Source organism: Gorilla gorilla, chromosome 6, assembly GCF_029281585.2.
Source record: "Gorilla gorilla gorilla isolate KB3781 chromosome 6, NHGRI_mGorGor1-v2.1_pri, whole genome shotgun sequence".
Lineage (NCBI taxonomy): Eukaryota > Metazoa > Chordata > Mammalia > Primates > Hominidae > Gorilla > Gorilla gorilla.
The window spans coordinates 38203428-38229895 of NC_073230.2; the positions used below are offsets into that span (position 1 = coordinate 38203428).

The 26468-nt window shown below is 45.7% G+C and overlaps 1 protein-coding gene across 5 annotated transcripts in view; it reads left to right on the forward strand.

Moving 5' to 3' along the window:
• Positions 1-6961: 6961 nt before the first annotated feature.
• The window catches only part of MINDY4 (MINDY lysine 48 deubiquitinase 4), a 116461-nt gene continuing 96954 nt past the window's right edge, over positions 6962-26468 (forward strand). For 3 of the 5 annotated variants that reach the window (XM_063708443.1, XM_063708444.1, XM_055347292.2), the window contains exons 1-4: positions 6978-7141; positions 14016-14135; positions 17569-17804; positions 21347-21590. In XM_063708443.1, the coding sequence (XP_063564513.1) occupies positions 7079-7141; positions 14016-14135; positions 17569-17804; positions 21347-21590 (663 nt within the window). In that variant the 5' untranslated portion in view covers positions 6978-7078. Of the gene's footprint in view, positions 7142-14015; positions 14136-17568; positions 17805-21346; positions 21591-26468 lie in introns of all 5 variants that reach the window. The other 2 variants (XM_004045263.5, XM_019031116.4) reach the window with 1 other exon arrangement.

The following is a 26468-nucleotide window of genomic DNA, read 5'->3' on the forward strand; positions in this document are numbered from 1 at the left end:
GCAACTGCCAAAAGTCTCTGCTTGGCCCCAGAGAAGGCACATTTATCTGGACAGCATCCAAGGAGCTTTGATCAAGAATTTCCCAGGGCCATTCCAGGGCAAGTGCGCAGCAAAGTAAGTTGGGTTTATATTATCCAGGGGTGTGTGTGTGTGTGTGTGTGTGTGTGTGTGTGTGTGTGTGTTGTGTGACCTAACTGGTTCTTTTTCTCTGGGGACAACCTTCTTCCTCCCTTGATTTATTTTAAGGAATTGGCTCACATGATTGTGGGGACTGGCAAGTCTGAAACCTGCAAGGCAGGCTGGCAGGTTGGAGACCCAGGGAAGAGTTGATATTGCAGCTTGAGTCCAAAGGCAGGCTGAAGACAGAACACTCTCTTCCTTGGGGAACCTTAGTCTTTTGCTTTTAAGGCAATCAACTTATTGGATGAGGCCCACCCACACTATGAAGGATAAGCTGCTTTACTCAGAGTCTACACACAGCAACATCCAGGCTGGCATTTGACCAAAGAGCAGGGTATCATGACCTAGCCAAGTTGACACATGAAATTAACTATCACATTGGTGGAGAATTATACATTCTTCTTGATTAAAATGGACATTTTCTCAAAACCCCATGGGATACCTCTGCTATCTTCTTTTCTCTCCCCAGTCAGTCCCCGTGCACAGACCTGCACAAATGGCTGAGCCTCATCATTCCTGACAGCGAGGAGATCTTGGATGTGCCAGGCCTAGTGAAAGACCAACAATCTCACTGCAGGGGTGGCTGTCCCATCTCCTCCTACTGGAGCCTGGCTGGGGCCTGGGTCCCCCCTCCATCTCCAGTCTCATGTTGGCGACCATGTGGATACAGCCTGGGAGCAGAGATTGGGATGTGGTGGATAAGACAGAACTATGGGGGGAGTGTGCAAATAAACTGTTTCTTCATATTGCCAAGGACAGTGGCCTGGGCTGGACCCCCGTCCTGATCTTTGGGGATGGTGGCCAGACAGCTGGGAAGGTCTGAGAGTCACATCATTAGAAGGAGTTTCACAATGTTCTTCCAACCCCCCTAGTCCAGACATGTTGCATTTGGTCAGATCCCTGTTCCCAGCCCCCAACCCTGACAGCCAGTCCCTGGGAGGACATGGTTATGGGGACAAGCATGTATGCTTCTATTCTCTGGAACCCCCTGATCCAAGCCCTCCAGACACTCAAGGAGCCCTTGGTTGGGGAGGGATTCATTCGGTCAGTCACCTCCCTGGAGCATCCTGGAGGAGGCAATGCTTGATCCTCACAGTCTTGCAAAACATCTGGCCCCCATGTAGTAGGCCTCACCTTCCTGCTCCAAGTCTCACAACACACCGGATGCATCCTGCTGCCAGAACCAAACAGGGCACCAGACAGAATTCAGGGAGTCCAGAAATTCCTGTGGGTAAACTCATACAAATGCAGGAGCTTGTCGACTCAGAGATGCACAGAGCCACAGCTGTATGTGATGGATATGATTTCACACACACACACACACACACACACACACACACACACACACACACACCTTTCTTCTCTGTGTGACAGATGTGTTATGAGGCAAGGCCATCTAAATTGTCCCTCCAGTGTAAAGTCCATTGAATTTTTCTCCCTCCCTTTCTTTTCTACCTCAGAGACATGGAGTTAATTAATAACACGACTCTTGTCAATTCATGACATCCTGCCATCACTGGTCCTTGAGAGGCCATCTTTTATTAACTAATGAATCAATACAAATAATATAAAAGATGCTTAAGAAACAAATACACTCATGACACCCAGAGCACTGACGGATACTTATCATTACCTGCGTTGTTCTCATCTGCCATGTCCTTGACCTTCCCTTTCCCAGGTAACTGCTGACCTGAATCATAGCTTCATTTTCTTGCTTTTACTTTTATAAAGCTTTACCAAAGCTCTATTTTCCTACCAAAAATTATAACTTCTTGGTTTAAGTTGTTTTTAAGCTTATACAAAGATTTTATGCTATCTGTCATCTTTTGGGAGTTAACCTTTGCACTCATATTCCCATTGTTAAGATTTCATGTGTAGGCCGGGCGCGGTGGCTCACGCCTGTAATCCCAGCACTTTGGGAGGCTGAGGCGGGCGGATCACGAGGTCAGGAGATCGAGACCATCTTGGCTAACACGGTGAAACCCCTTCTCTACTAAAAATACAAAAAATTAGCCGGGCGAGGTGGCGGGCGCCTGTAGTCCCAGCTATTCGGGAGGCTGAGGCAGGAGAATGGCGTAAACCCCGGGGGGCGGAGCCTGCAGTGAGCCGAGATCGCGCCACTGCACTCCAGCCTGGGCGACAGAGCAAGACTCCGTCTCAAAAAAAAAAAAAAAAAAAAAAGATTTCATGTGTAGTCCATTGCATTGTTGAGAAGGTGAATGAAATGATTGCCCATCACTAATGAGGTGCATGCTCATCTTGGCTAAATCTGGCTTTAGGTCAGTGAGTAACACAGAGAAATTATTACTTTCTGGGTACCGGGCAAGCGTGTTTTATAGTTCTTGCTTATTTAGCAGGCTTTGTGGGTTTATCCCTATTTTATGAAACCTGGAAAAGCATTTTCTTTTCTTTTTAAGTGATTGTAGATATTTACAATGATTGGGTCCTTATTTTGATGGCATTGCTGTTTTTATCTCCAGCATGTTTTTTTAATAAGAAGACCTCAATTACCATTCATGTTCAGGCAGGACAGCAGGGCTCCCTTAGGTTTGTGAGAATGTTCCAGCTCACAGGAACACAATGTAGAGAAATGAGGATTCCTTGTGGAGGATTGGTGGGAAAGAATGGGACACATGATGTGATCTAGTCTTTCCCAGATGTCTGGTAGCACACCCTCTGCCCTTCCAGGATGACCAGATTGCCCCTTTTACTTGTCACCTTAAGGTTGTGTTAAGGTTCTTTTATTCCCAGGAGCCAGCTATGTGCCTGGAAAAAGAATGCATTCCTGCACTTCTCTTGCTTAACCTTTCATTCCAATGTGAAAAAAGAGTTTCAGGGCCAGGAAAGTGACAGACACACACACACACACACACATACACACACACACACACATGCACTTAACCATGTCTAGCCTAAGTTTTACCTGGACCACTGATTGATGCAGTTGTCTCCCAGCTAGTCTCCCTGCTTCCATACAGTAAGTCCTAATTTAGCATCATCCATAGGTTTTTGGAAATTGCAGCTTTCAGTGAAATGACATATAACAAAACCAGTGTTACCATAGGCTAATTGCTATAAACAAGAGTTGAGTTCCTGGCATATTTCTGGTCCCAAAAATATCACCAATCTTTACCCGCTTATTCCAGTTCAGGATCATGAGTGGTCAGGGCAAAAGGCCTGCCCTGGACAGGACAACATTCCATCACAGGAAGCACTCACACCCACACCCACACCCACATCCACAATCACTCACACTGGGACCATGTAGACACACACATTCACCCAACGTGCACACCTTTGGGATGATGGAGGAAACCCGTGCAGACATGGGGAGGACACGCAAACTCCACACAGACAGTAGCCCCAGCTGGGAACTGATTTTTTTTTCTTTTCAACGTCATGGTGAAACAATGTTGAAGGAAGCAATGTTTTTTGAGGATCCATTGTACTTGCCCTTAATCTACAATCTATTCTCAAAACAAAAGCCAAAGAGATCCTGTCAAAACCTAAGTCAGATCCTGTCTCTCCTCTGCCCAAAATTCTCCAAAGGATTCCCCATTCAGAGGAAAAGCCAAGCCCTTCTGATGGCCCTATACCACCAGGTCCCTGTTTCTGTCTTCTCTCTGCTCCCTGTGGCCTCAAAATTTCACAAGCACTCAGGTTGGTCGCCCTTGCAGGGCCTCTGCATTTGCGTTTCTTCTGCCTGCAGTGCTCTCCCTCCAAGTCTCTGCATAGCTCACATCCTCTCTTCCTTGCTGAAGTTCTACCATCGAAGTGATGTTATCCAGTCAACTTTTAAAAATTATAATTTCTGCTTGCCTTAAAAAGTCCTCCTATACTCCTTCCATGCTTTTTTTCCTCTTTAAATCTATGATTTTTGGGGGTCAGCTGCAGTGACTCACTCCTGCAATCTCAGCACTTTGGGAAGCTGCATATCTTCAAGCCATCCTCCAGACAGGAGGATAGCTTGAGGCCAGGAGTTGAAGACCAGCCTGGGCAACATAGTGAGACCCTATCTCTATAAATAAATAAACAAACAAACCAGGTAGGGTGGGGCATGCCAGTAGTCCTAGCTCCTTGGGAGGTTAGGCAGGAGGATCATTTGAGCTCAAAGATTTGAGCTTACAGTGAGCTATGATTGTGCCACTGAACCCCGCTTAGGTGACAGAATGAGATGCTGCCTCTAAAATACATACACACATACATCTATGATACCCTTTAAATCATCTGCAGTGCTCTGTGTTTTGTATGCATTTATAAATTTTTTTTTCTGTCCCTCTCCCCATTTCCATCTTTCCCCATTCTCTCTTCAAGAAGGCATATATTTTACAGTGTTAAATTTGCAGCACCCATACACCTGGCACGTGGTAAGGGCTCAACAAATATTTTTAAAGGAGTAAATGAATGGAGGAATGAATGATGTTTTCTCTTTTCACCTTCGTCTGCCTCCACGGGGGAAATCTCTCTTTCTTCTGACCTACTATATAACACCTCCTATCTGTGATACACAACAGTAGTCCTCAACATTTTTGGCACCAGGGACCAGTTTCGTGGAAGACAGTTTTTGCATGGGAGGTGGGGGATGGTTTTGGGATGAAACTGTTCCACCTCAGATCATCAGGCATTAGAGTCTCATAAGGAGTGCGCAACCTAGGTCCCTCGCATGTGCAGTTCACAATAGGGTTCGTGATTCTATGAGAAGCTAATGCTGTGGCTGATTGGACAGGAGGTGGAGCTCAGGTGGTAATGCTCCTTTGCAGCTACTCACCTCCTGCTGTGTGACCTGGTTCCTAACAGGCCACAGACCCATACTGGTCCACAGCCCGGGGGGTTGGGGACCCCTGATACACAATCTCTTATGGAGCATAAATCTCTCTCATGTTATTCTTTCATTATTACACATCATCCATCAGTATGTCTTCACAGCTGGAACACGAGGGCCCCTGGACCAAGCATCACACTGTCTCCTGCAACTCTGCCCTTCTCTGTCTACATATAAGAGCATATGGCTCTTTCTCACATAGCACAACATGTTCAAAAGAGGCTTCTCAAAGAACCGTCGCACGTTGAGAGGGGAAATTGCCTGGAGATTATGGTGCAATCTGCCACATTAAAGCTACGTCCTACGGAGACTCTATAGGGTGAGATAGTTGCTTCCCAAGTGTGGTACATGTGCCAGTGGTGGTTGTAAGGTGATTTAGGTGAATGCATACCTTTCTGGTTTTGTGTTTGTTTTAATGTGTATTAGAGATTTAATAAGCACATAAAACCCAAGATCTTGTGGCTATTACTGCTTGGGAACACTTTCCTTTTAAAATAAATTGTAAAACATGTATGTGGATTTAAAGAAAATAATACATAAGTAACAGTATAGGGGTTAAGGGCTGAATTGTGTCTTTCAAAACTCCTGTGTTGGGCCGGGTGCGGTGGCTCACGCCTGTAATCCCAGCACTTTGGGAGGCTGAGGTGGGTGGACTGCCTGAGGTCAGGAGTTCAAGACCAGCCTGGCAACATGGTGAAACCCCGTCTCTACTAAAAGTACAAATATTAGCTGGGCACGGTGGCGGGCGCCTGAAATCCCAGCTACTCAGGAGGCTGAGGGAGGAGAATGGCTTGAATCCGGGAGGTGGATGTTCACTTGGCAGTGAGCCGAGATTGTGCCACTGCACTCCAGCCTGGGCGCCTGAGCGGGACTCTGTCTCAAAAAAAAAAAAAAAATTCCCGTGTTGAAGTCCTAATGCCTGGTACCCCAGAATGTGACTGTGTTGGATAGGGTCTTTAAAGAGGTAATGAAGTGGAAATGCAGTCATTAGGGTGGACCCTATTCCAATACAACTGATGTCTTTATAAGAAGAGATTAGGACACAGGCACACACGGACGGCTAGCCACGTGAAGACACTGGGAGAAGGTGGCCATCTATAATAGAGGCCAGGGAGAGAGGCCTCAGGAGAAACCATCCAGCTGACACCTCGATCTTGGTCTGTAGCCCTCAGAACTGGGAGACAATAAATGTGTTGTTTAAGCCACATGGTCTGTGGTACTTTGTATGGCAGCCCAAGCAAAGGAATACAATAGGTAACATGCGGAAGTGGCAAAGATTGTGAAGGTGGAACCCAGGTGACTAAGTTCGGGGAAAATGTACTGGGCTTGGTTAGAAACCCAACTTTCCCAGTACCCAGCTGTGTGGGCCTCAGCAAAATCTTAGCCTTTCTGAATCTCAGTGTCCCGTTTTAAAGAATGGGGCCAACAGTAACCACCTAGCCAGGAAGTTGTAAGGATTAAAAGTGCAGTCGTGAGTTAAGAGCTTGGTGATCAACAAATGGCAGTCTCATTACGGGAAAGCAGGCACCAAGGGGGCGAGGAACATGTCCTTTAATTTCGGTGCCCAAGAAGCAGAATCCTGGGCTTCCTTGCCCCCACAGTCAAGGCCCGCCAAGGTCAGTAGCGTTGGTGGCCCCAGAGGGGGCCGTGGTGCTGAGGGTGGACCTGAGGGGGTCACTTCCCTGTGAGTTTAGTCCTCCAGAAACAAGGAGGCAGGCATTCTTCCCATTTTATGTCTAGGAAAATGGAGCCTCGGAGCGGAGCGGTAATTTGTCCCAGGCCTCTCAGATGACCAGGGCCAGGGTCAGAGTGAGGCCCTAAGTCCGGAGCCGTGGACGTGGCCCTAGACGACACCAGTGCGCCCTGACCGCGGCCTCTCACTCCGAGACGCGAGTTTGCAGGACGCTCCACCCCTTCCCTCCAGCCCCAGCCCGCCAGCCCCAGGGAAGGGGAGGAGTTCTCGCCGCGCCGACGCCGCCGTCGCCACGGCAACGCGGCCATACTGCGCCGGACAGACCCAGCTGGCTGGTGCTGCGGCCCGGCGTGGGCCTCGTGGGCAGAGCCAGAGCCAGAGCAATGGACAGCCTCTTCGTGGAGGAGGTGGCCGCCTCCTTGGTCAGGGAGTTCCTCAGCAGAAAGGTAACGGCTCGCCCCCTCCAAAGCCCAGGAAGTGGCTCTAATTTGGGGGGATCATCGGGGTCTCCCCTGAAGGCTTTGCACCTTCTGGGAGGGCGCCCGTTCCCTGCCTACTGCCTGCTCCAGAGATGCCCCAGAAGAGCGCCGCTTTCCCGGGACAGGGGAAACTACATTTCCCACGAGGCGTTTCTGCCGTCGTCACCGGGCGCTTCCGCAAGGCAGGGTTTGGGCCCCGTCCGCTGCCCTCCTGGGGCATCCGCGCTCCGGGGCGGCGGCAGCTGGGGAGGGGGCCCGGGGGCCGCGCCAAGCAATCCTAGCGCGGGCGCACAGCGGGCAGGCCTGCGCCCCAGCCTGGCTGCCGGCCTCCGTGCGCGACTCACGCAAGTCAGGGTCCCACTCGGAAAGAACTTCTCCCAGAGGGAACCCCAAAAGCCCAGAAAAGTTCTTGACGGTCAAACCCTTAGTCATTTAGTCAACAGTGGGAATTCCAGTGGTTGCTTTAATTTTTGTAAGTTTTCCTATTGTCTTGTCCCAGGAGAGTTTTTGCAGTGTTCACAAGCTTGGAAGGTCCTTAGCTGTCATCTGGCCTCAGGGTGGAGATGGAGACCTCGGTGGGGAAGGAGCTCGCCGGGGGGTCTTGGGCGTGGTAGTGGAGGGGGACATACATTAGCTCATTCAACACATGGTGACTGAGGGCTGCACTCTGTGTGTTTTGTCTGTCCTTGCAGTGTCATACTGGGCTAGGGCGATGGGCACTTGTCTGGTATGAAAACACATACACGTAATTTTTTGAATGGAGGAAAGGGGAAGGACTTTGAAGTCAGACGGAGACGATTCAAATATTTGCTACTAGTTTGCAGTGTGAACCTCAGTACTTTACTCACTGCCTCAATTTCGTTATCTGTAAAACAGGAAAATAAGACCTACTCTTTGCAAATTTATAATGAGGATTAATATTAACGTATGGGCAGCTCCCAAGCATTGGATCTGACATATAGATACAATGTGCACGTAGGTGTTCAACTTTATACCTCCTCCCACCCTCACTGTTTCTGACACCAAACAGGTGTTTCTGAAGTGCACCTGTTTGGAAAGTGTCTTTGTGTGTTTTTTATGATTTATTTTTATTTGAAAAAATTTTAAATGCATTTGGCTTTGTCGCATCTGCCCTGTCTTTATGGCTAATTGACCTGCCATCACCTGTCCTGGCTGCATGTTGGATATCAATTGACACACCCTGGAAAGCTGACTGTTAACATCATTTCTTTTAAGTCTGGGTCACTGAAAAAAACTCTTAGAGAGGGCTTCCTCGTGTTCTTTCTTGAGTACAAATGAAATCCAGTGTCCTCACTGACATCCAAGCCTGCCCTGTAGCTTGACCCCAGCTTACCATCTCAATTTCATTTCTAGCCTCTCCCACATCCCTCCCCACCACCCCCTACTTGACATGGCCAAGTTCCCCTGGTCTCCTCTCCCTCGCATGTTTTATCTGGGCACACTAAGGCCCTAAGAGTAGAAAGGAGTTGCCCACAGTTACTCAGAAGGTCACAGTGAGCTGGGACTGCAGCCCAGGTATGCTGCTTTCTCATCGCCTTCTGCTCCAGGGCAGAGACCACGTGCTCCCCACAGGATTTTGCACAGACAGTCATTGCACCCAGCAGTCGTAACCAAGAGAGCTGCCAGGTACCTAGAAGGTGCTAGTTTGTTGTCTCAGATCCTCGTAACAGTCCTGAAAGATAGGTATAAGTATTCCCTTTCACATAAGATTATTGTGAGACCAGGAGGCCAAGAAACTTGCCCAGGGTGAGCAGGTCAGACCATGTAATTCCCCTGCTCAAACCCCTCTACTGGCTTCCCATCATAATTAGACTTCAAGTCTCTCCATTACTTGGCTCTGGCTACCCTCAGACCTCATCTTCCATGACTGCTTGCTCCGCCCTCTACCCTTCAGCCACTTTGGCCTACTTGAACTCACCAAGTGTGGTCTTCCCTCAGGGGGAGTCATGATAGTCTCCTGGAGATGGCAGGGTCTGCTGAGGTGACTCTTCTGCTGCCCCAGCTTCTTGAGTCTGTGGCTCCGCTCCTGCAGTGACTGTGCCATCCTCCCTCTGCCACTCTGCCCCATGGTCATGAGCTGGGCTTGTTGTTACCAGTACTGCGCCCTTTCTGTAATCTCAATTCCAAGCTTCCCACCTGTCAAAATTTCTAGCTTGTTCCCCATCATAGCCCCACGTAAACTCTTCTCCAGCCTCACCACATCTATATTGCATTGTTCCTGCCAACTTTTCACAGTCCCTCGGGCCTACCATAACCCGCCTACTTCTCACCCACCCATCCTTATAATTGCACCCTCCATAACAGGTGCAGCTCTTTTGCGCTTCTCTCCCTTCATCATTCTCTTCTGACAGTAAAATTCCACTCGTCCTGCTCCACACTTGCACCCATAGAGCTGAATGAGATTGGAGAGAAACACACACCACTATGCTGATGGTATCACTCTAAATCCATGGCCACTCACCCTTATGGTGCCTTATGGGTGCCTGCCCACATGGTTGCAACTCTCCAGCCTGTTTACCCTCTCAAACCCTGGATGACCATTTCATACCTTCTCTGTCTTCAAACCCTGAAGCTCCTTCCCCATCTAATGTCACTGAGAAAACAGAAGTGTTGAGAGAAGTCCAGCAGGCTCCCACTACCACACTTACTCACCTTCCTGGGCTGCACCATTCACTCTGCTCTCTCTGGTGTTCTTGTGGGTGAATTCTCCATACCCCTGGTTAGGCCCACCCCTCCATGTGTGCATGCTCTCTCTTGTGTGCTCAGGGATGTCGCTGTCTCCTGCACCTTGCATTTCCCTCCTCTACTAGGTTACTCCTATCAGCACATGTCGTGCTCCTGCAGAATCCCATCTTGACCCCCAAACCCTAGCTACTGGTTTATTATTTCCTCCCTTTCTATAGAAACCCCATAAAGGAGCTGTGTCTACTTTCATTTTAATTCTTTTCTCTGCTTTCTCGAACCCATTTTAATCAGACTTTTGTCCCCACCATTGCATGGAAATAGCTCTTCTTAGGGCCATTATTAACCTGGAATTTTTAGTCCTCGCCCTTCTTGATCTAATGATTATGTTTGTCACAGTTGATTGTGTCCTTCTGCTTGTCTTCTAGGAGACTGTCCCTCTTAGCTTTCCTCCTACTCCTCTGGGTGCTCCCTTCAGGGTCTTCGCTGGTCCCCCTAGTTTCTCTGTCCTGTGCACTCTGGTGGGCTCAAGGACTTAGTTTATGGCTCTCTTCTCTTCTTCTGTCCGTTCACTCTCAAGACATCTCAGCCAGTTTTGTGGATTCCCATACCATCTATATGCTGACAATTCCCAAATGTCTATCTCTAGCTGAGACCTCTCCTTGAACTCTTGAATTCTTACAACTGCTTATTCTACATATCTACTGGGATGGCTAACAAGCATCTCAACATGTCTCTGATAGTGTTTCTGCTCACACTTCAGACACCAAATGTATGGGGGATTTTTCCTCCATACAAACTAAATCTCCAACTCTCCAGACACCAATTGGGTGTCGTACAATTCAAATCAGTCCTGACACTACCAAGAGTTAGTGCAGACCCTGCAGGTTAAGTCAGGCTCATGACTGCCCCCACTTCAGATGCTAGTCAGAAGTCCCAAGTTGCCACCTGAACTTCTGACCAACTAGCTATAAATTGAGGGTTCCCACAACCCCCTCCACAGTTTTAATAATGTGCTAGAATGGCTCACAGAACTCGGAGAAACACTTTACTTACATTTACCAGTTTACTATAAAAGACACAATTCAGGAACAGCCAGATGGAAGAGATGCATAGGGCAAGGTGTGGGTGGAGGGTCATGGAACTTCCGTGCCCTCTTCAGCATGCTGCCCTCCCAGCACCAACCTGGGAACTGCCTGAACCCCATCATTCGGGAGATTTTATGTCGATTCTGTTATATAGGAATGTTTGATTAAATCATTGACCATTGGTGGTTAGCTCAATCTATAGCTTCTCTTCCCTCTCTGGGAGATTGGGAGGTAGGGCTGAAAGTTCCAGCCCTCTAATCAAGGTTTGCTCTTTCTGGTGACTCAGCCCCCATCCTGAAGCTATCTAGGGGTCCCCAGCCACTAGTCATCACATTAGCATACAGAAGACATTCTTATCACCTTGGAGATTCCAAGGATTTTAGAATCAATGTGCCGGGAACCTGGGACAAAGAACAAATATATATTTATCATAATGTCCAAAACTCAATTTCTGATTTCCTGTTCCTCCTGCAACTGTGCCCATTGGAATAAATGGCATCTCTGTCCTTCTGATTGCCTGGGCCCAAAACTTTGGAATTATTCTTGGCTTGTTCCTTTCTTGTGCACCTCATATCCAGTCCATCAGCAAATCTGTTGGCTTTATCATCAGAGCACATACAGAATGTAGCCACTTCTTACCACTTCTGTTGCAAACACCTTGCTCCAAGCCACCCTTTGTTTCATGTGATTTGTGAATTGTTCAATAGCCTCCTAAATGGTTTCTCCTTAATCTCCTGCTTCCTACAGTTTATTTTCAACCTAGCAGCCAAGTGATCTTTCAAAAATATGTCAGTTCAAAATAGTAGCCTTCCCATTTCATAAAAGCCCACAAGACCTTTCCTTATGAGTCTCTGGGTGACTTCTGACTTCCTTACCTCCTTTCCCCTGCCATGCAGCTCTAGATGCACTGGCCTTTTGCAACTGGCTCAGGGCCTTTGCACTTACTGTTCCTTGCCTGGAACACTTTTCTCCCAAGTGTCTGTGTGGCCTGCTTTTTTCATTCCCTCATCAATCAGTGATGCCTTTCTTGACCACCTTTGATAAAGTAGCAGCCCATCCCCACACCCACCCTAGCCCTCTCTGTCTCCTTATCCTACTTTGTATGTTTTTTCCCCATATCATACTATACTTGTTGTCTCTCCCCCTATAGAGTGCAAGCTCCCTGAGGACTGGGACTTTCATCTGTTCACTGCTCTGCCTCTAGCAACTGGACTTATGGACTAGTGGTCTGTTCCCTTCGTTTCACAGATAGGGAAACTGGGACAGGAGTGAGCATGTGGATGATGCTGAACAAATAGCTGACCATCTAAAACAGTGGCCTTCATCCTTGTCTTCCCTCTCCCTGCTTTGTCTCCCTAGTAGTGCATATTAGCAGCTGCCACACTATACATTTATGGTCTGCTTTCCCAACAGAACATCAGCTCTTATTCCTTCTGTCTCTCCTGCATCTAGAACAGAGCCTGGCACATAGGAGGTGCATGACAGGTGTTTGTTGGGCGAATGAAGTTTGAATGGGCTGGATGGGACTGAGGACTGGCTGACTCCCAAGGGCACCCTTGTCCTCTACCCCAATGGTATTTCTTTTCTTTTCTTTTTTCTTTTCTTTCCTTTTCTTCTTTCTTTTTCTTTTTCTTTTTTTTTTTAGAGATAGGTTCTCACTCTTTCATCCAGGATAGAGTGCAGTGGTGTAATCATAGCTCACTGTGGCCTTGAAGTCATGAGCTCAAAGATTCCTCCTGCCTCCGCCTCTCAAAGTTCAGGGACTGCAGGCCTATGGCACCATGCCCAGGCCCCCGGTGGTTTTCAAATGCTGGTGTGCATCACACTCTAGAGCCAGGGTAGGGGTGAGGTTTGTTAAATGTACAGGGCTTGCTGATTTGAACTGTTGACAGACATAAAGAATTATCCATCAGAGAGAGACCCTCGTTATAGCATGTTCCACATCACTTTGACTGGAGGGAAAGCCATGGTTAAGCCCAGATGAAATGCGGGTGGTTGGTTTTGAACCCCACCTCTCCTTCAAATGGACTCTTCCTGATGCACCTAATCCACCTTTTTTCTGACACATATATCCATTTCTTTCCATTTCCCTTCCCTACAGCCTCCTCTTTCCTCGGTTTGTTTCAAGATTGTGTTCTTTTAGTTTCCCAAATTGACCTTCTTAGCTAAATTCATGGTGGGCATGGGTTTTGTCATGTTTCCCCAGCAGCTACAGCCTCTGTAAAATTCTGAACACAAAGGCTCTGGGAGAAGCTGAAGCCTGTGTAGCACTGGGGGTCTGGAATCCATTAAGAACAAGGAACACCCCTAACACCAGGCTGAGCTGTTGGTGAGGCATGTTCTCAGCCTCCAGCCATTTGACAATCACCATGGCCTAGTGAGGTGGGCAGAAAGCAACTGCTGTGGTTGTTTTTCAAATAGAGAAGCCAGGCGCTTGTGAACAGGACCCTCACTTCGCCAACCCCAGATTTTCCATTGCTAGAGCATGTCTCAGCTGGGCCTTGAACCTTGGTCTTCTGGCAGTTCAGGGTGGGATGATGGAAAGTGGCTTTCCTCATGACTTAGCATTTACCAAGAGCTTCTCATGGGCCTGGGTCCCAGAGTCACGGACTCACAGTTTGGGATGGTTACAGCCCCCACCTGTGATGTGATTCCATTGTGTTACGTTGGGCAAGTCAACCCCATCTCCTGGTTTCCCCATCTGAGAGTGAAGGGAATGAATATTAGCCTTTTGTTTACGTTTTTTCTTTTGTTTAATTTTAAAGCTTCATATACTATGGTTCCAAATCTAGGGCCAAACCCGGGACTCCTGTGCGCGAGTCCTGAACTCACTGCTTATCTGCGAAATGGCCTGAAAACTTCAGCCTTCACTTAGCCCATGGGGCTGTTGTAAGAATCAGAATAATATTAATTATTGCAAAGGTGATGTCAAGTGTAAAGGTTATATGAGAATTATCTTGGTGAACATCAGGAATCGTTTGCTTGTGCTTTATGAGAACAGCGGGTTTTGATTTAAGATGGTAAACAGCGATTCAGCTTTCTTCCCTCAGGGCTTAAAGAAGACATGTGTGACCATGGACCAGGAACGCCCACGCTCTGACCTCAGCATAAACAACAGAAATGATCTTCGAAAGGTTTTGCATCTTGAATTTCTCTATAAGGAGAACAAGGTATGTGCTTTCTAAGGTGTGGTGTGGAGTCTTGGAACTGAGTTTGGCACTGCCAAAGCACTCACGGGCCCTGCCAGTGACAGGAGAGGCTTGAGGTGCTCCTGGCCTGTCACACTTGTGGTCAGAGAGAAACCGACCCCCCAAATGTGGACAGATCCCCAGCGGGAGTGGGTTTTCCATCTTGGTCAGCTGGTGCTGCCCATTGGCATGTTGTGTGTGTGTGGTTGTCGGGCTCATTTTGAACAGAGCCTGTGGCAGTGCTCAGCCTCCCACAGTTATTCCCTGTGCTCCCTCCTCCCAACATGAGGCTATTTTTAGTAAGACTGTACTTAAGAATATCGTATCCAGTTATACTAAAATTTTCCATTCCCTGCTTATGTAAGAGTTTCCTTCTTCAGTTCTGAGTAATACCTTAGTCTTGAGTCTCCTGTGACATATAATTTAGGTAGAGGAGGGAATTGGGTTCAGCTAACCCAGGTGCATTAGAGTTGGAAAAGCAAATGGAACTGTGTTTTCCTGGGCGGGAAGGGGGCTTCTCTGATCCCCCAGACTTGATCTCCCCCAACCTGCTATTATAGGCTTTCATGGCACCCTCTAGTTTTCCTGTTTTTGTGTTTATCACATTGGCAATAGAATATTTATGTGATTTTAAAATTAGTATCTGCCTCCCCCAATACCTTGGACACAGCAGAAGCCAGAAATGCAGTCTTTTTTGTTCACTATTTTATCCCCAAACATAAAGTGTTGTCCGACGGCATAGTGAATAGTCAGTATCTATTTGTGGAATAAATGAATGAATGACTATACGAATGAATGAAACTACACTTTCTACTTAAAATTTTAATCTGTTATGAAGACAGAAAAAGAATGGGCTGTCCAGCAAATGTTGCTGTGTGGCTGGGCATAGTGTCAGAGTCAAAAAGAAATGATATAGTTCAGCATTTATCACAATTTTTTAAAAAAGCAATAAAATGATATCTCATGTGGAAGTCCAATATGCAAAGCAAAGAAGGGAAAATGCCCTATTTGAAGTTGGGAAAAGGAGGTCTTGCTTTATCGTCTAGCCTCTCAGCGTCCAGCTTTAAGCCACTGATCAATTCCCTTCTCTCAGGAGGGGGAGCTGTGAGCCCGAGAGAGTTGGCTATCCAAGGTCTCACAGTCAGTTACCAGGTAGGAATGAGGCTAGAACCAGGTGTTTTGATTCCCAGTCCTATTGTAGGAGTGATGATCAAGCATATTTTAATTGTAATCCTTTTTTCAAATGAGACTTCAGCAGATTGGATTCGTATGGTGGTAGGACCAAGGCTGTTTTTTAAGACACCCAGAAGATCCACTGAACCACTTGAGAACTATGCAAGTACATGTCATAGGCCAGGGAGGAACCTATGCCAGGCATCTCTCAATAAAGTAAAGGATGGAATTTCAGGCAGACATATAAACTAAAAACAACTGGCACCTACAGGAGCACTCAGGTTGCCAGAAATTCTCTTGCTCCCCTTTGAGGAGAAGTAGGCAATGGCAGCCCCGTGTAGTCTATCAGAGGCTCAGTAAAGACATCAAATAGAAGGCCTTTGTCCTCTGGGTCCTGGGGTGACATGCAGGCACCTCTGTCTCCTGTCCTGTAGCAAGTACTTTCTAAGTCCTGTGGAAAGACTGGTGACCCAGGCAGCAGATGCTCTGCAATCCTCCGTCTGCTGTATTCTAAGGCAGGAGAGTGGACTGTACACTTTAGGAGAATTTTGCACAGAGAGTGAGACAACTACCCAGAAAATTCAGTTAACCATTCTGGTTACATTGGGCTTTTAACGTAAATGTACCTTACCTAATTTCCCAAAAGTGTCTTTGACATTCAAGCTATTTTTATTCCCTCATTGTAATATAGTCTCCCTAAAGTAGTTGTTATCTTAAGATACTTAAGATATTTTCATGAGATACTGATAAGTGCCCTGATATATACAGCAGTTATTAGCTGTTATACAATGAATCGGAGTGTATATTTTACAGGAAAATTACTCATTAATATCTACTACATAATAATTTTGACATTCATTCAGCACAAAGCTAGCCCGATTCCAGGAAAGCCCTGCAATTTAATGTTAATATTTCCAGTAACTTGTTCTAACCTCTTAGGTATAGGATAGATAAAAATGCCTATGTAAATTGAGATTTTGAAAAACAATATCTAGATTCATATAAAGGCTGTGTCTGTTGTGAGCCAAGTGATGTGAAAAAGCATAAGGGATAATCAGGCAATTCAGGGGCTTAAGTCTCTCTTACTGAGAGAAAAGAAGGCTACAATAAATATAGGATCTTTCCCCTAACTCTCTTTATTGTAAGCTTCATTTAATCTTAGACAAAATAGTTTTTGTTTTTAATCTCTTACTGAAAAGAATAGTAAGACTGTCCCGGGTTTTGTCTGATGAATCTGTTGAGTTTGGTTGTAGTCCATGGGCTGTGGGTCTTAGTCCTGGAGTCCTGCTGCATGGATGAGAGGAGTAGGAAGGGGGAGGACTTGGCATGCCCTGAGGGCCTGCTCTGCCAGACTCCTTGTCAGGTGCTTGGCTAGTCTGCAAAATCACAGAGAGTGCCCCATGTCCAGCCACGGCTCGACAAGACCTGGGTGTCACTGGGAGAGTGGGTTGGGGACTGACACATGGCTGGGTCCCTGAGGCCAGCCTGCATATTGCTGCATGAATAGCTGTGTTTATCCAAATTACTTAGGGGAATTTAAATCCTTGCTGTTGTGGTGTAGTAAGTGTCAGTAGGGTGAGAGAATCTGTATTTTTAAAAAACGTCCAAAGGGAATATTTGGTATAGGCAAGGATGGAAAATACTGGTATCGTTTAATTCCAAAACCTACTACTGAAGACTTTCATTTGCCTTTTGTTTTTAAGGTTGGGGTGTAAAGTGAGTCAGTCCTGACTGCCTCTCTGTGCTCTTCACGTTAACCTTCTGCTGCAGTTGTCTCTATCATCGCTGGTGTCAGTGTTAGATGCAGAGCTTACAAGCTAAAAAAATATTCAGGCTGCAAATACTTATGAATCTGTAGGGTTAGTGTTCCCTATAGACTCCGTTTTTTAAATGAAGGGATATATATTTTATAAAGTTATTCCTTGGAGCAAAAAATCAAGAGGAAATTTGCTTAGGCATGCCTCTATTCCTATCACATTTTATTCTAGTTGTTTATTGAATCACCTGCCTCATGCGTTGGATGCTAGTTCTTTTAGGGTAGAGATTTTGTTTTTGTCTCTGTGTCCCTACCCAACATAGTACCTGACAAATATAATATGTGGCCAGTAAATGTTGGCTGAAAGCTTGTATGAATGAGTGAGAAGTTGATAAACTTAGTCAAAGAAGTGGAATAGTTGTCTTTTCCACTCTTCCCTGAAGCTGTATATAAATTAATGATTTTTTTTTTCTCTCCCAATGATAGGCAAAGGAAAATCCTCTAAAAACAAGCCTTGAACTCATCACCAGATACTTTCTGGATCACTTTGGAAATACGGCTAACAATTTCACTCAAGATACCCCAATCCCTGCACTCTCAGTTCCAAAGAAAAATAACAAAGTGCCATCGAGATGCTCAGAGACTACACTGATAAATATATATGACCTTTCAGATGAAGATGCAGGATGGAGAACATCATTGTCAGAAACAAGCAAAGCCAGGTATCTTTTCCCATTATTATGTTTATTAGTTTCCTATTGCTGCCATAACAAATTACTATGTACTTCATGGCTGTTTCAGTCAGTATTCTCCAGAGGAACAGAATCAATATGGTCTCTGTGTGTGTGTGTTTGTGTGTGTGTGTGTGTGTGTGTGTGTGCGTGCATGTATCTATATGCATATGTACCTGTATGTATACATAAAGAAGTTTGGCCAGGTGCAGTGGCTCACGCCTGTAATCCCAGCACTTTGGGAGGCCAAGACAGGAGGATCATTTGAGGCTGGGAGTTTGAGTTCAGCCTGGATAACATAGAGAGACCCTGTCTCTACAACAACAACAAAAAATTAGCTAGAGGTGGCAGTGTGCACATATAGTCCCAGCTACTTAGGAGGCTGAGGCGGGAAGATCACCTGAGCCCAGGAGTTCAAGGCTGCAGTGAGTTACGATCACATCACTGCACGGTAGCTTGGGAGATGGAGTGAGACCCTGTCTCTTAAAAAAGAAAAAAAAAGTTTATTTTAAGGAGCTGGCTGATGGGACTGTAAGGGCTGGCAAGTCTGAAATCTGTAGGGCAGGCTGGAAATCTGGAAACTCAGACAGGATTTTTATGTTACAATCTTGAGCAAGAATTTATTTGAGAAACATCAGATTTTGCTCTTAAGGCCTTCACCTGATAGGATGTGGCCCACCCACATCATTGGGGATAATCTGCCTTACTTAAAGTCAACTGATTGTAAATGTTAATCACATTTACAAAATGCCTTCACAGCAACAGCTAGATTGATACTTGACTAAACAATTGGGTACCATAGCCTAGCCATATTGGCATATAAATTTAATCCTCACAGTAGTTAAAGCAATACCAATTTATTCTCTTTCAGTTCTGGAGGTCTGAAGTGTCAAATCAGTCTCACTAGACTAAAGGCAAGGTGTTAGCAGGCCTGGTTCTGTCTGGAGGTTCTGAGGGGAAAATCCATTTTCTTTTCTTTTTTAGCTTCTAGAGGCCACCTATGTTCCTTGACTCTTGGCCCCTTCTTCCATTTTGAAGGACATCACTCCAGCCTCTGCTTGTGTTGTTACATCTCCTAACTTTACTGCCTTTGATCCTCATGTCTCCTTCTAAGAAGGACCCCTGTGATTACATTGGGCCCACCAGATAATCCCATTTTAAGACTCTGAATTTAATCACATCTGCAAAATCCTTTTTACTGTGTAGCTAGCCCACTTACATAGTTAACCAAAAGTGGGTTAGCCCACTTATGCCTAGTGTTCCATTATTGGAACACTAAGCATGAGGGAGTTATTGATATCCTACTGCTCAAGGTCATTGCCAAGGTCTGATTTTTCACTCATGCAAAAATTTAAAAAATTGCAACCTCTGGCATAAATGAATTAATAGATTCTGGGGATCAGGATGTGAAAATCTTTGGGGGGGTCACTGTTCAGCTTCCCACACTTTGTGTTTTCAAAATCTCTGCTGTGAAGTGCTGTTATTTTCCTGTTGAGGCTGTGAGAATGGACTACTTTGTGATGAAGAGTAGTTACAATTCACTGTTTATTTTAAATTCCATGATCGTAAGGTTCAAGCACTTGCTTTATTTGATTTTCTTAAAAACAGGGGTATGGTATTCTAAAAGGCAACAGAACACTGTAGAGATGGGAAAAATCTGGAAAATAAGCTCTTTTAAAAATCTTATAAAGAAAATGAATTGGCATTCTTGATTGAACCTCTATTATCTGGAAAACAATGACATTAAATTATGACCTTAAGACACTGCAGTCCCCAGTAGTGAGCTTAACTTCCTGGGAATGGGTGCTTTCTTCTGGTTCCATTGAAAAGCACTTCCTTTCCTGAGGGTCGCTGAAGCTCAGGGTATGGGTGTCGAGCTGCCAAAAGGTGGCACCATGACAAGCAGTTAGCACAAGGATTCAGAGGTGGAGGGTCATAAGGGGCTATGAAGAAGCTCTTCCTCCAAGGCACTTACTACCTGGCTGGGAAGTGAGATACTTCTGGTACAATAAAAAGGCAACTAGGAATTTGAAGCTCCTGAGTCCCACCTATTACCCAAGCCAAAAATTTGGGTGTTCTTGCCTCCGCCTCGTCTGTCATCTTCTGCATCTGTGAGTCCTGTGAGCTCTTCACCCAGAGTGATAGTAGGCACTTTCCTTCTTTCCTCCTTTCTCTGCCCACCGGCGAGGGCCTCAGTTCACACTCCCATCCTCTTTTCCTGGTTAATTCCCACAGCCCCTCACTGGTCCCCAGGGCTCTAGTGATCTTCCCCTCAAATCCACCCTTGCCCTAAGATAGCGTGAGCTTTCCACGAAAAGAGTCTGGCCATGCCGCTATCCTGCTGAAGGGCTTCAGACGTTCCCTGCAGCTTTCATGGCAAACTCCTTAGAATACCAGCCCCGGCTGCTCCCCTGAGCACATTGTGCCTTAGAGGCCTGCGTGCTGGGGCTGGGCCTTCTGGGGACCTCTTGCTGCCTGGTTCTCTCAGACTCAGGTGCTGCCTTCTCTGGGAGCCCTTCGGAATTTCCCCAGGCTGGTTCCAGCCTCTTCCTCTGCCTGACATGCCGCAATCACAAGGCTGGTTCCAGCCTCTTCCTCTGCCTGACATGCCACAATCATAGCACACATGACTGCCCCTCCCACATGTGACCCAGTGCCTGGTAAGCAGCTTGGCATAGGGTAGGGGGCAATACCCATTTATGGCAGAGCCCAGTGGTAGAAAATAGCTGAGCCTGTGTCACAGGAGTGCTGGCTTCTGGGTGATCAGAGGTAAGATTCCCCTTTGCCTAGGTCTCTCACTTTGTCTCGTGGGCTCTCTCACTCTTGTTCTTTCTCACTCTGTGCTTATTCTCACTGTCTCTTGCCTTCTTTTTTTTTTTTTTTTTTATTGATCCACACTTTATTCAATGCTGTGCCCAACACAGTCTCAGAGACAAAGAGCAGTCTGAAATTTCCAGATGCTTTGGTAGGTCAGAAGCACATGCCATCCACCCTCTTACACTCTGCTCAACTCCCCTCACCTTCTTTTGTTCTTTCTTGCTCTCTTACTTCCTCTCTCTCTCTCTGACACACACACACACACACACCCATTGGCACACCTGACTTCAGCTTTAGCTGAACAGTGGGGAATGCCAAGTTTGCTATGGGTCTTCTCCACGCCTCTCAGTGGTGTGCGGCAAGGCTGGGCTTCGCATACCGCATGACTGTACTGAAAGGTTATAGTTTTCCTTAATCATTCAGGTCTGGAAGACTAAGGATGCTCTTTAGTCTTAAGGACTTGAGGGGTCCTGTTATGGATCATCATCTCTGAATTTGTTTGCTTGTTTACTGGTCTTATTTTGTAGGGCAGACTTGCCTTGATACCAGAGTATTTTCTGTTCCTTGTCTTTCATGATAACGCACTGGCTGGTTAGAAGTCATCATAGATTTATTAATGGGCTTGCTTTGAATGCACATTGAATGTGGAATTTGCTATCTTTCTTACTGATTCCTTTTGGGGAGTCTGTTTTAATGGAAATATTCCTTTTTCACAGACATGACAATCTTGATGGAGATGTACTTGGTAATTTTGTATCATCTAAAAGGCCCCCGCACAAAAGTAAGCCCATGCAGACAGTCCCGGGTGAAACTCCTGTGTTGACTTCTGCATGGGAGAAGATGGACAAGCTTCACTCGGAGCCTTCCTTGGATGTGAAGAGGATGGGAGAGAATTCCAGGCCAAAGTCTGGTCTGATTGTGCGAGGCATGATGTGTGGGCCCATCGCCAGCTCCCCACAGGTGGGGCTGTTGCTCTTTCTGTTGTTATGGGTCTGGAGGCTGAGAACTGGGCTGGGCTTAAGGCACGCCTGGGTTTATTTGGGGTACCCCACAGGGCAGTCCAAGAAGAGGGTCTGTGTGTGGGGTGGGAAGAACAGTGCCTCTGTTTTCTCCCTGGCTCTACTGTCAATGACACATGGGGCCTTGAGCAGGTCTCCTTTCCTGCCCTTAGCTTACCCATTTTGTTTGTGAGGTGGATGCCATGGTTTTCTGTTCCTCTGCTGGGTAAGAATACCTACTCAGCTTTGTCTTTGCAGTTCAGGAGTGGAGAACCTATCCAGGTTCAGAGAGCATCTTTAGGCTGAGTGTGGTGGCTTACACCTGTAATCCCAATGCTTTGGGAGGCCAAGGTGGAAGAATTGCTTGAGCCTAGGAATTTGAGACCAGCCTGGGCAACATAAGGAGACACTTGTCCCACCGCCCCATCTCTACAAAAAATCAAAAAGTTAGGCAGGTGGGGTGATGTGCATCTGTAGTCCTAGCTACTCAGGAGGCTGAGTGGGGAGGATTGCTTGAACCTGGGAGGTTGAGGCTACAGTGAGCTGTGATCATGTGACTGTACTCTGGCCTGGGCAAGACTGAGACCCTGTCTCAAAAAGAAAAAAAAAAAAAAAAGGAAAAAACAGCATCTTTTAAAATAAATCTAAAACACAATAGTTAAAAGGGACTAAACCCCCCAAGCCTTATAGTTTCATTTATTCTGCTTTTATTTTTTTCTCTTTCAAAGAAAGATTCTAAAAATTTCACATTATTGTTTTATAGTCTCTCTTACAGGGTGACCATGGTAGAATTCCATTAGGCAGAGAGACAAAACAAAATGAGAGACAAATGTAAAAGAAGTTTGTAAAACAACAATCAGAAAAGCAAAACAAAAGCAAACACCAAACTCAAAGTGCCATATCAGTCAAATCAGGGAGTCTGAGCCAATCAAAAACAGGGTGTCTGTGTCCACCTGCACTCTCACTTACCTGCTGTATGTTTAGGTGTGGGTGTAGGTGCTGGCACTGTTCTCCCAATTCATTTGGAATTAGGATGGAAAGAAGTGAGTCCTCTCCCTGCCCCTGGCTCTATCTTATGGGATCTTTGGTCAGGGTTTTTATTTCTCTTGGCTGCAGTCTCTTCTATTAGACCAGCTGTCTAAGGCCCCTTAGGGCTCTGGGATTTCATTGCTGTCAAGATCATGCAGTCTTGGGGTCCAGATCAAGGAAGAGCCTTCCCGCCACTGTGTAGTTCAGGCCACATCTTGATGTCATACCCCATTCTAGGCCTTCTTGTTGGAGAAGGACATTCATAAACTGAACCCTGTCCAGGGGAAAGGGGCTAGAATGGTGAACAGTTTGGAGGAAATTAAAAGATTTGGAGATGTTTAATCTTGTGGGAGGTTGGCAGAATGTAAGAGATTTCTTCGAATATGGAGGTTGGAATAGCCCATCTCCATGTGAGATAAACTCTATTTGCAATCTTGAGCTTAGTCTGTAAGCCTCCTGAGAGCAGGACACTGTTGTGTTTCTGTGTAGTGCATCATGTGTGCTTGCTGGCACCATTATTGGGTTGAGTGGTGTAGCCTTGCCTAGTAGCTCCAGACAGCACAGCTGGCACCAGCGGATGGAGGTTGGTATGGGAGCCTTCCATTAGTCAGAGCCACCTCAGCAGTGGAAAAGGTTGTTTTGGAAGGGACTCGGCTAGTTGTGTAAAACGGAAGTTAGGTAACCCATCTGCTGGGGACACTGTGGAAGGAGCCCTGCCTGGGTGACAGTTTAGACCACATCAGTGGTTCTTAGACTTTTAGCCTCAGGCTCTCTTTATACTCTTAAAATTATTGTGGAGTGCAAAGAGCTTTTGTTTATGTGGGTGTGTCTATTGCTATTTACTATATTTGAAATTAAAAGTGAGAAGTTAAAAATATTTACCTACAAAAATCATTAAAAATAACAGTAGTAAACCTGTTACATGTAACATGGTATATTTTAATGAAAAAATAACTATTTTTCAAAACAAAAAATTAGTGACATGAGTAGCATTTTTTTGCAAATCTCTTTAACGTCTTGTTTAGTAGAAGACAATTCAAGCCTCATATTTGCTTTTGCATTCAGTGCGTTGCAATATGGTGTTTTGGTTGAAGTGTATGAAGAAAATCTAGCCTCACACAGATAAGCAGCTGGAAAAGGGAAAGTATTTTAATAGTCTTTTCAGAAAACGGAGATATTTTTCTTTGATACTACACCGAAACTAGACAAGTTGTAGTTTCTTACTATGAAATCTTAAACCATATCAGTGAACTTTTTGTACCTTATTAGTTTCCCTTGGTATGTCTTGCACTTTGAACTTTTTACCCCTGAATGATTTAGTAACATAATATATTGGCTATTTGGAAAATATTGGTTAGTGAGTTATATAGATCTTCCAAATGTGGACACATCTCATTAGACAATAAGAAAATCACACCAAAAAATTTCATTCATTGATGTCACCCCAAGCTCATCCAAGAAGTTTTTAAGTATTGCAAAGCTCTCAAGCTCATGGTGTCAGATAGAAGTTTTCCAAAATTCTAATTTTTACCTGACAGCTTGTGTTTTATCACTGACAAAAATACACTATTTGTTTCCCTTGAGGTGACAGGCTCAATTGATTTTCAAGAAAATGCCTGCCAAATACCCACGCTTGAGTAACCATAGTTTGTCTGTCAGTGGTTCCATGAAAAAACCAGCAAGTTCACTCGCAGCCTAGATGGTTGTGCAGTGCCAGCTGCCATCCTCCATGGTCAGCGGAATGCCTGCATGTCCCTCCCACTGTGTCACTCAGGGTGTTGAAGAGGTGTGTGCTGGAGAGTCTAAGGGCATAAAATGAATAATTTTTGTGTCAGCATGGACATTCCTCGGTGAAGTCAGCACTTTATTCACCTATTTTCATTGTGAGTGTGTTGGTGGTAAAGAGGGCCTTGGGCACTAGTGGAGTTTGTTGCCACTGCCTTGATTCATGCCTGGGGCCAGCAGTTTTTCCCACTGTTGCTTTGTGCACAAAGTCAACACAGTGGAAAAAGGCAAATTGTGTCATCTTACTACTATGAAAATAGTTTTGAATTCCCTAAAAGGATCTGGGGACTCTTAGGGGTTGGTGGACTACTCTGAGGACCGGTGAACCAGAGGAGCACCAGGGTCCTGTCTTAGCATGACGTCCTGATCATCAAGTGTGTCCAATGGAGACCCCCTTTATACCTGTGGTGTGAGGGAGATGGCTTGGACCTGCTTTGCTGCCAAGTGCATTGCTGCAAACTTCTCCTTTTGGTAATTGTTTTGGGATGTGGTATCTGAAACCCACAAAGGATGTTGAAGGATGGGTTGCTATAGAATTTCGCCAGATTCTCTAGAAAGGACATTGTGGCCTTTGAGTACCTTGGCCATACTTATTGGTTGCTCAGGAGAAAAGCTCCAAAGATTGTTGGGTATTTCATCATATTTACTACATCACTTCTGTATTTAAGAATGACTTAAGAGGCTGGGCTCCCTGCAGCAGCTCCAGCTCCCTTCAGCCAGAATTTTGAGTCTCCTCGGGAATGGTGACTAATGTCTTCCTCACTTTGTGGAGGGTATGTCCTGAGTGGCTTTGGGAGGAGGTTTATAGTGCTTAGTAATGTCTGCTTAGCCAGAACACTACAAAATTAAGGTTTCCTTATTCCAGCCCAGGCTTTACTATTTGGTCTTGGATTATTTCTGGAAATATTGAGAGGTTCAGAATTTTAAACCAAGGAAAAGCCTGGTAGGTCTGTTTTTGTCTCCCCACCCTCCCATTAATAACAACGTGAGTTCCCATTTCCTCCACTCATCTTTGACGGTAAGGGAGGATATTTGGATATTTCAATTGACTCCTCTAGAATTCGTTCATTTCAAAAACTAAGCAAATCTTGAGTGCCTATTAGGTATAGGCTGCTGAGCTGTGTGCTCTGTGAACACCAGAGGCAAATTAAGAATGACCTCTGCCATCAGGAGGGGGTTGAGACCATATGTAAGTGGGCACAGGGCAAATACGCATAGGAGTAGTGAGCGTTTGCTGACTGCTGCAATACGTCTGGCTCTGTGCTAGTGCCTTGCACAGGTCTCATTTCATCCTCCCTACAGTCTTGTTGGGGAGAAGTAATACAGGTGCCTCATCCCTCATCCAAAACCTTTGGGCTGGATGTCTTTTGGAATTTATAATTTTTTTTGTAATTTTGGAAAGGAAGTACAGTGCATGAGCCACATAGCACATACTGCCTTTACTAGGGTTTGTGGTAGCACCCATAAGCAAAAAACATGACCATTTCAGCAACTCCATGTATGAATATTCACACTTTAAAAAGACTGTAAGCAGCCTCACAACAGTTAAGAATTTACCACAGGATTTTAAAAAACCTTTCATTTTCAGAGGTTTTGGGATTTATTTATTTATTTTTTTGAGATGGTGTCTTGCTGGCCCAGGCTGGAGTACAGTAGTGTGATCTCGGCTCACTGCAATCTCTGCCTCCTGGGTTTAAGTGGTTCTGCTTCCACCTCCCGAGTAGCTGAGATTACAGTCATGCACCACCAAGCCTGGCTATTTTTTTGTATTTTTAGTAGATATGGGGTTTCACCACATTGGCCAGGCTGGTCTTGAATTCCTGACCTAAAGTGATCCACCCGCCTTGGCCTCCCAAAGTGCTAGGATTACAGGCATGAGCCACCATGCCCAGCCTGGTTTTGGGATTTAGAAGTGACAGGTAGTGGATTGTGGACTAGTTATATTACAGGTGAGGAAATCAGGGACAGAGAAGTTAAGCAGCTTGCCACAGGTGACACAGCTGGTAGGTGGTGATGCAGACTGGAG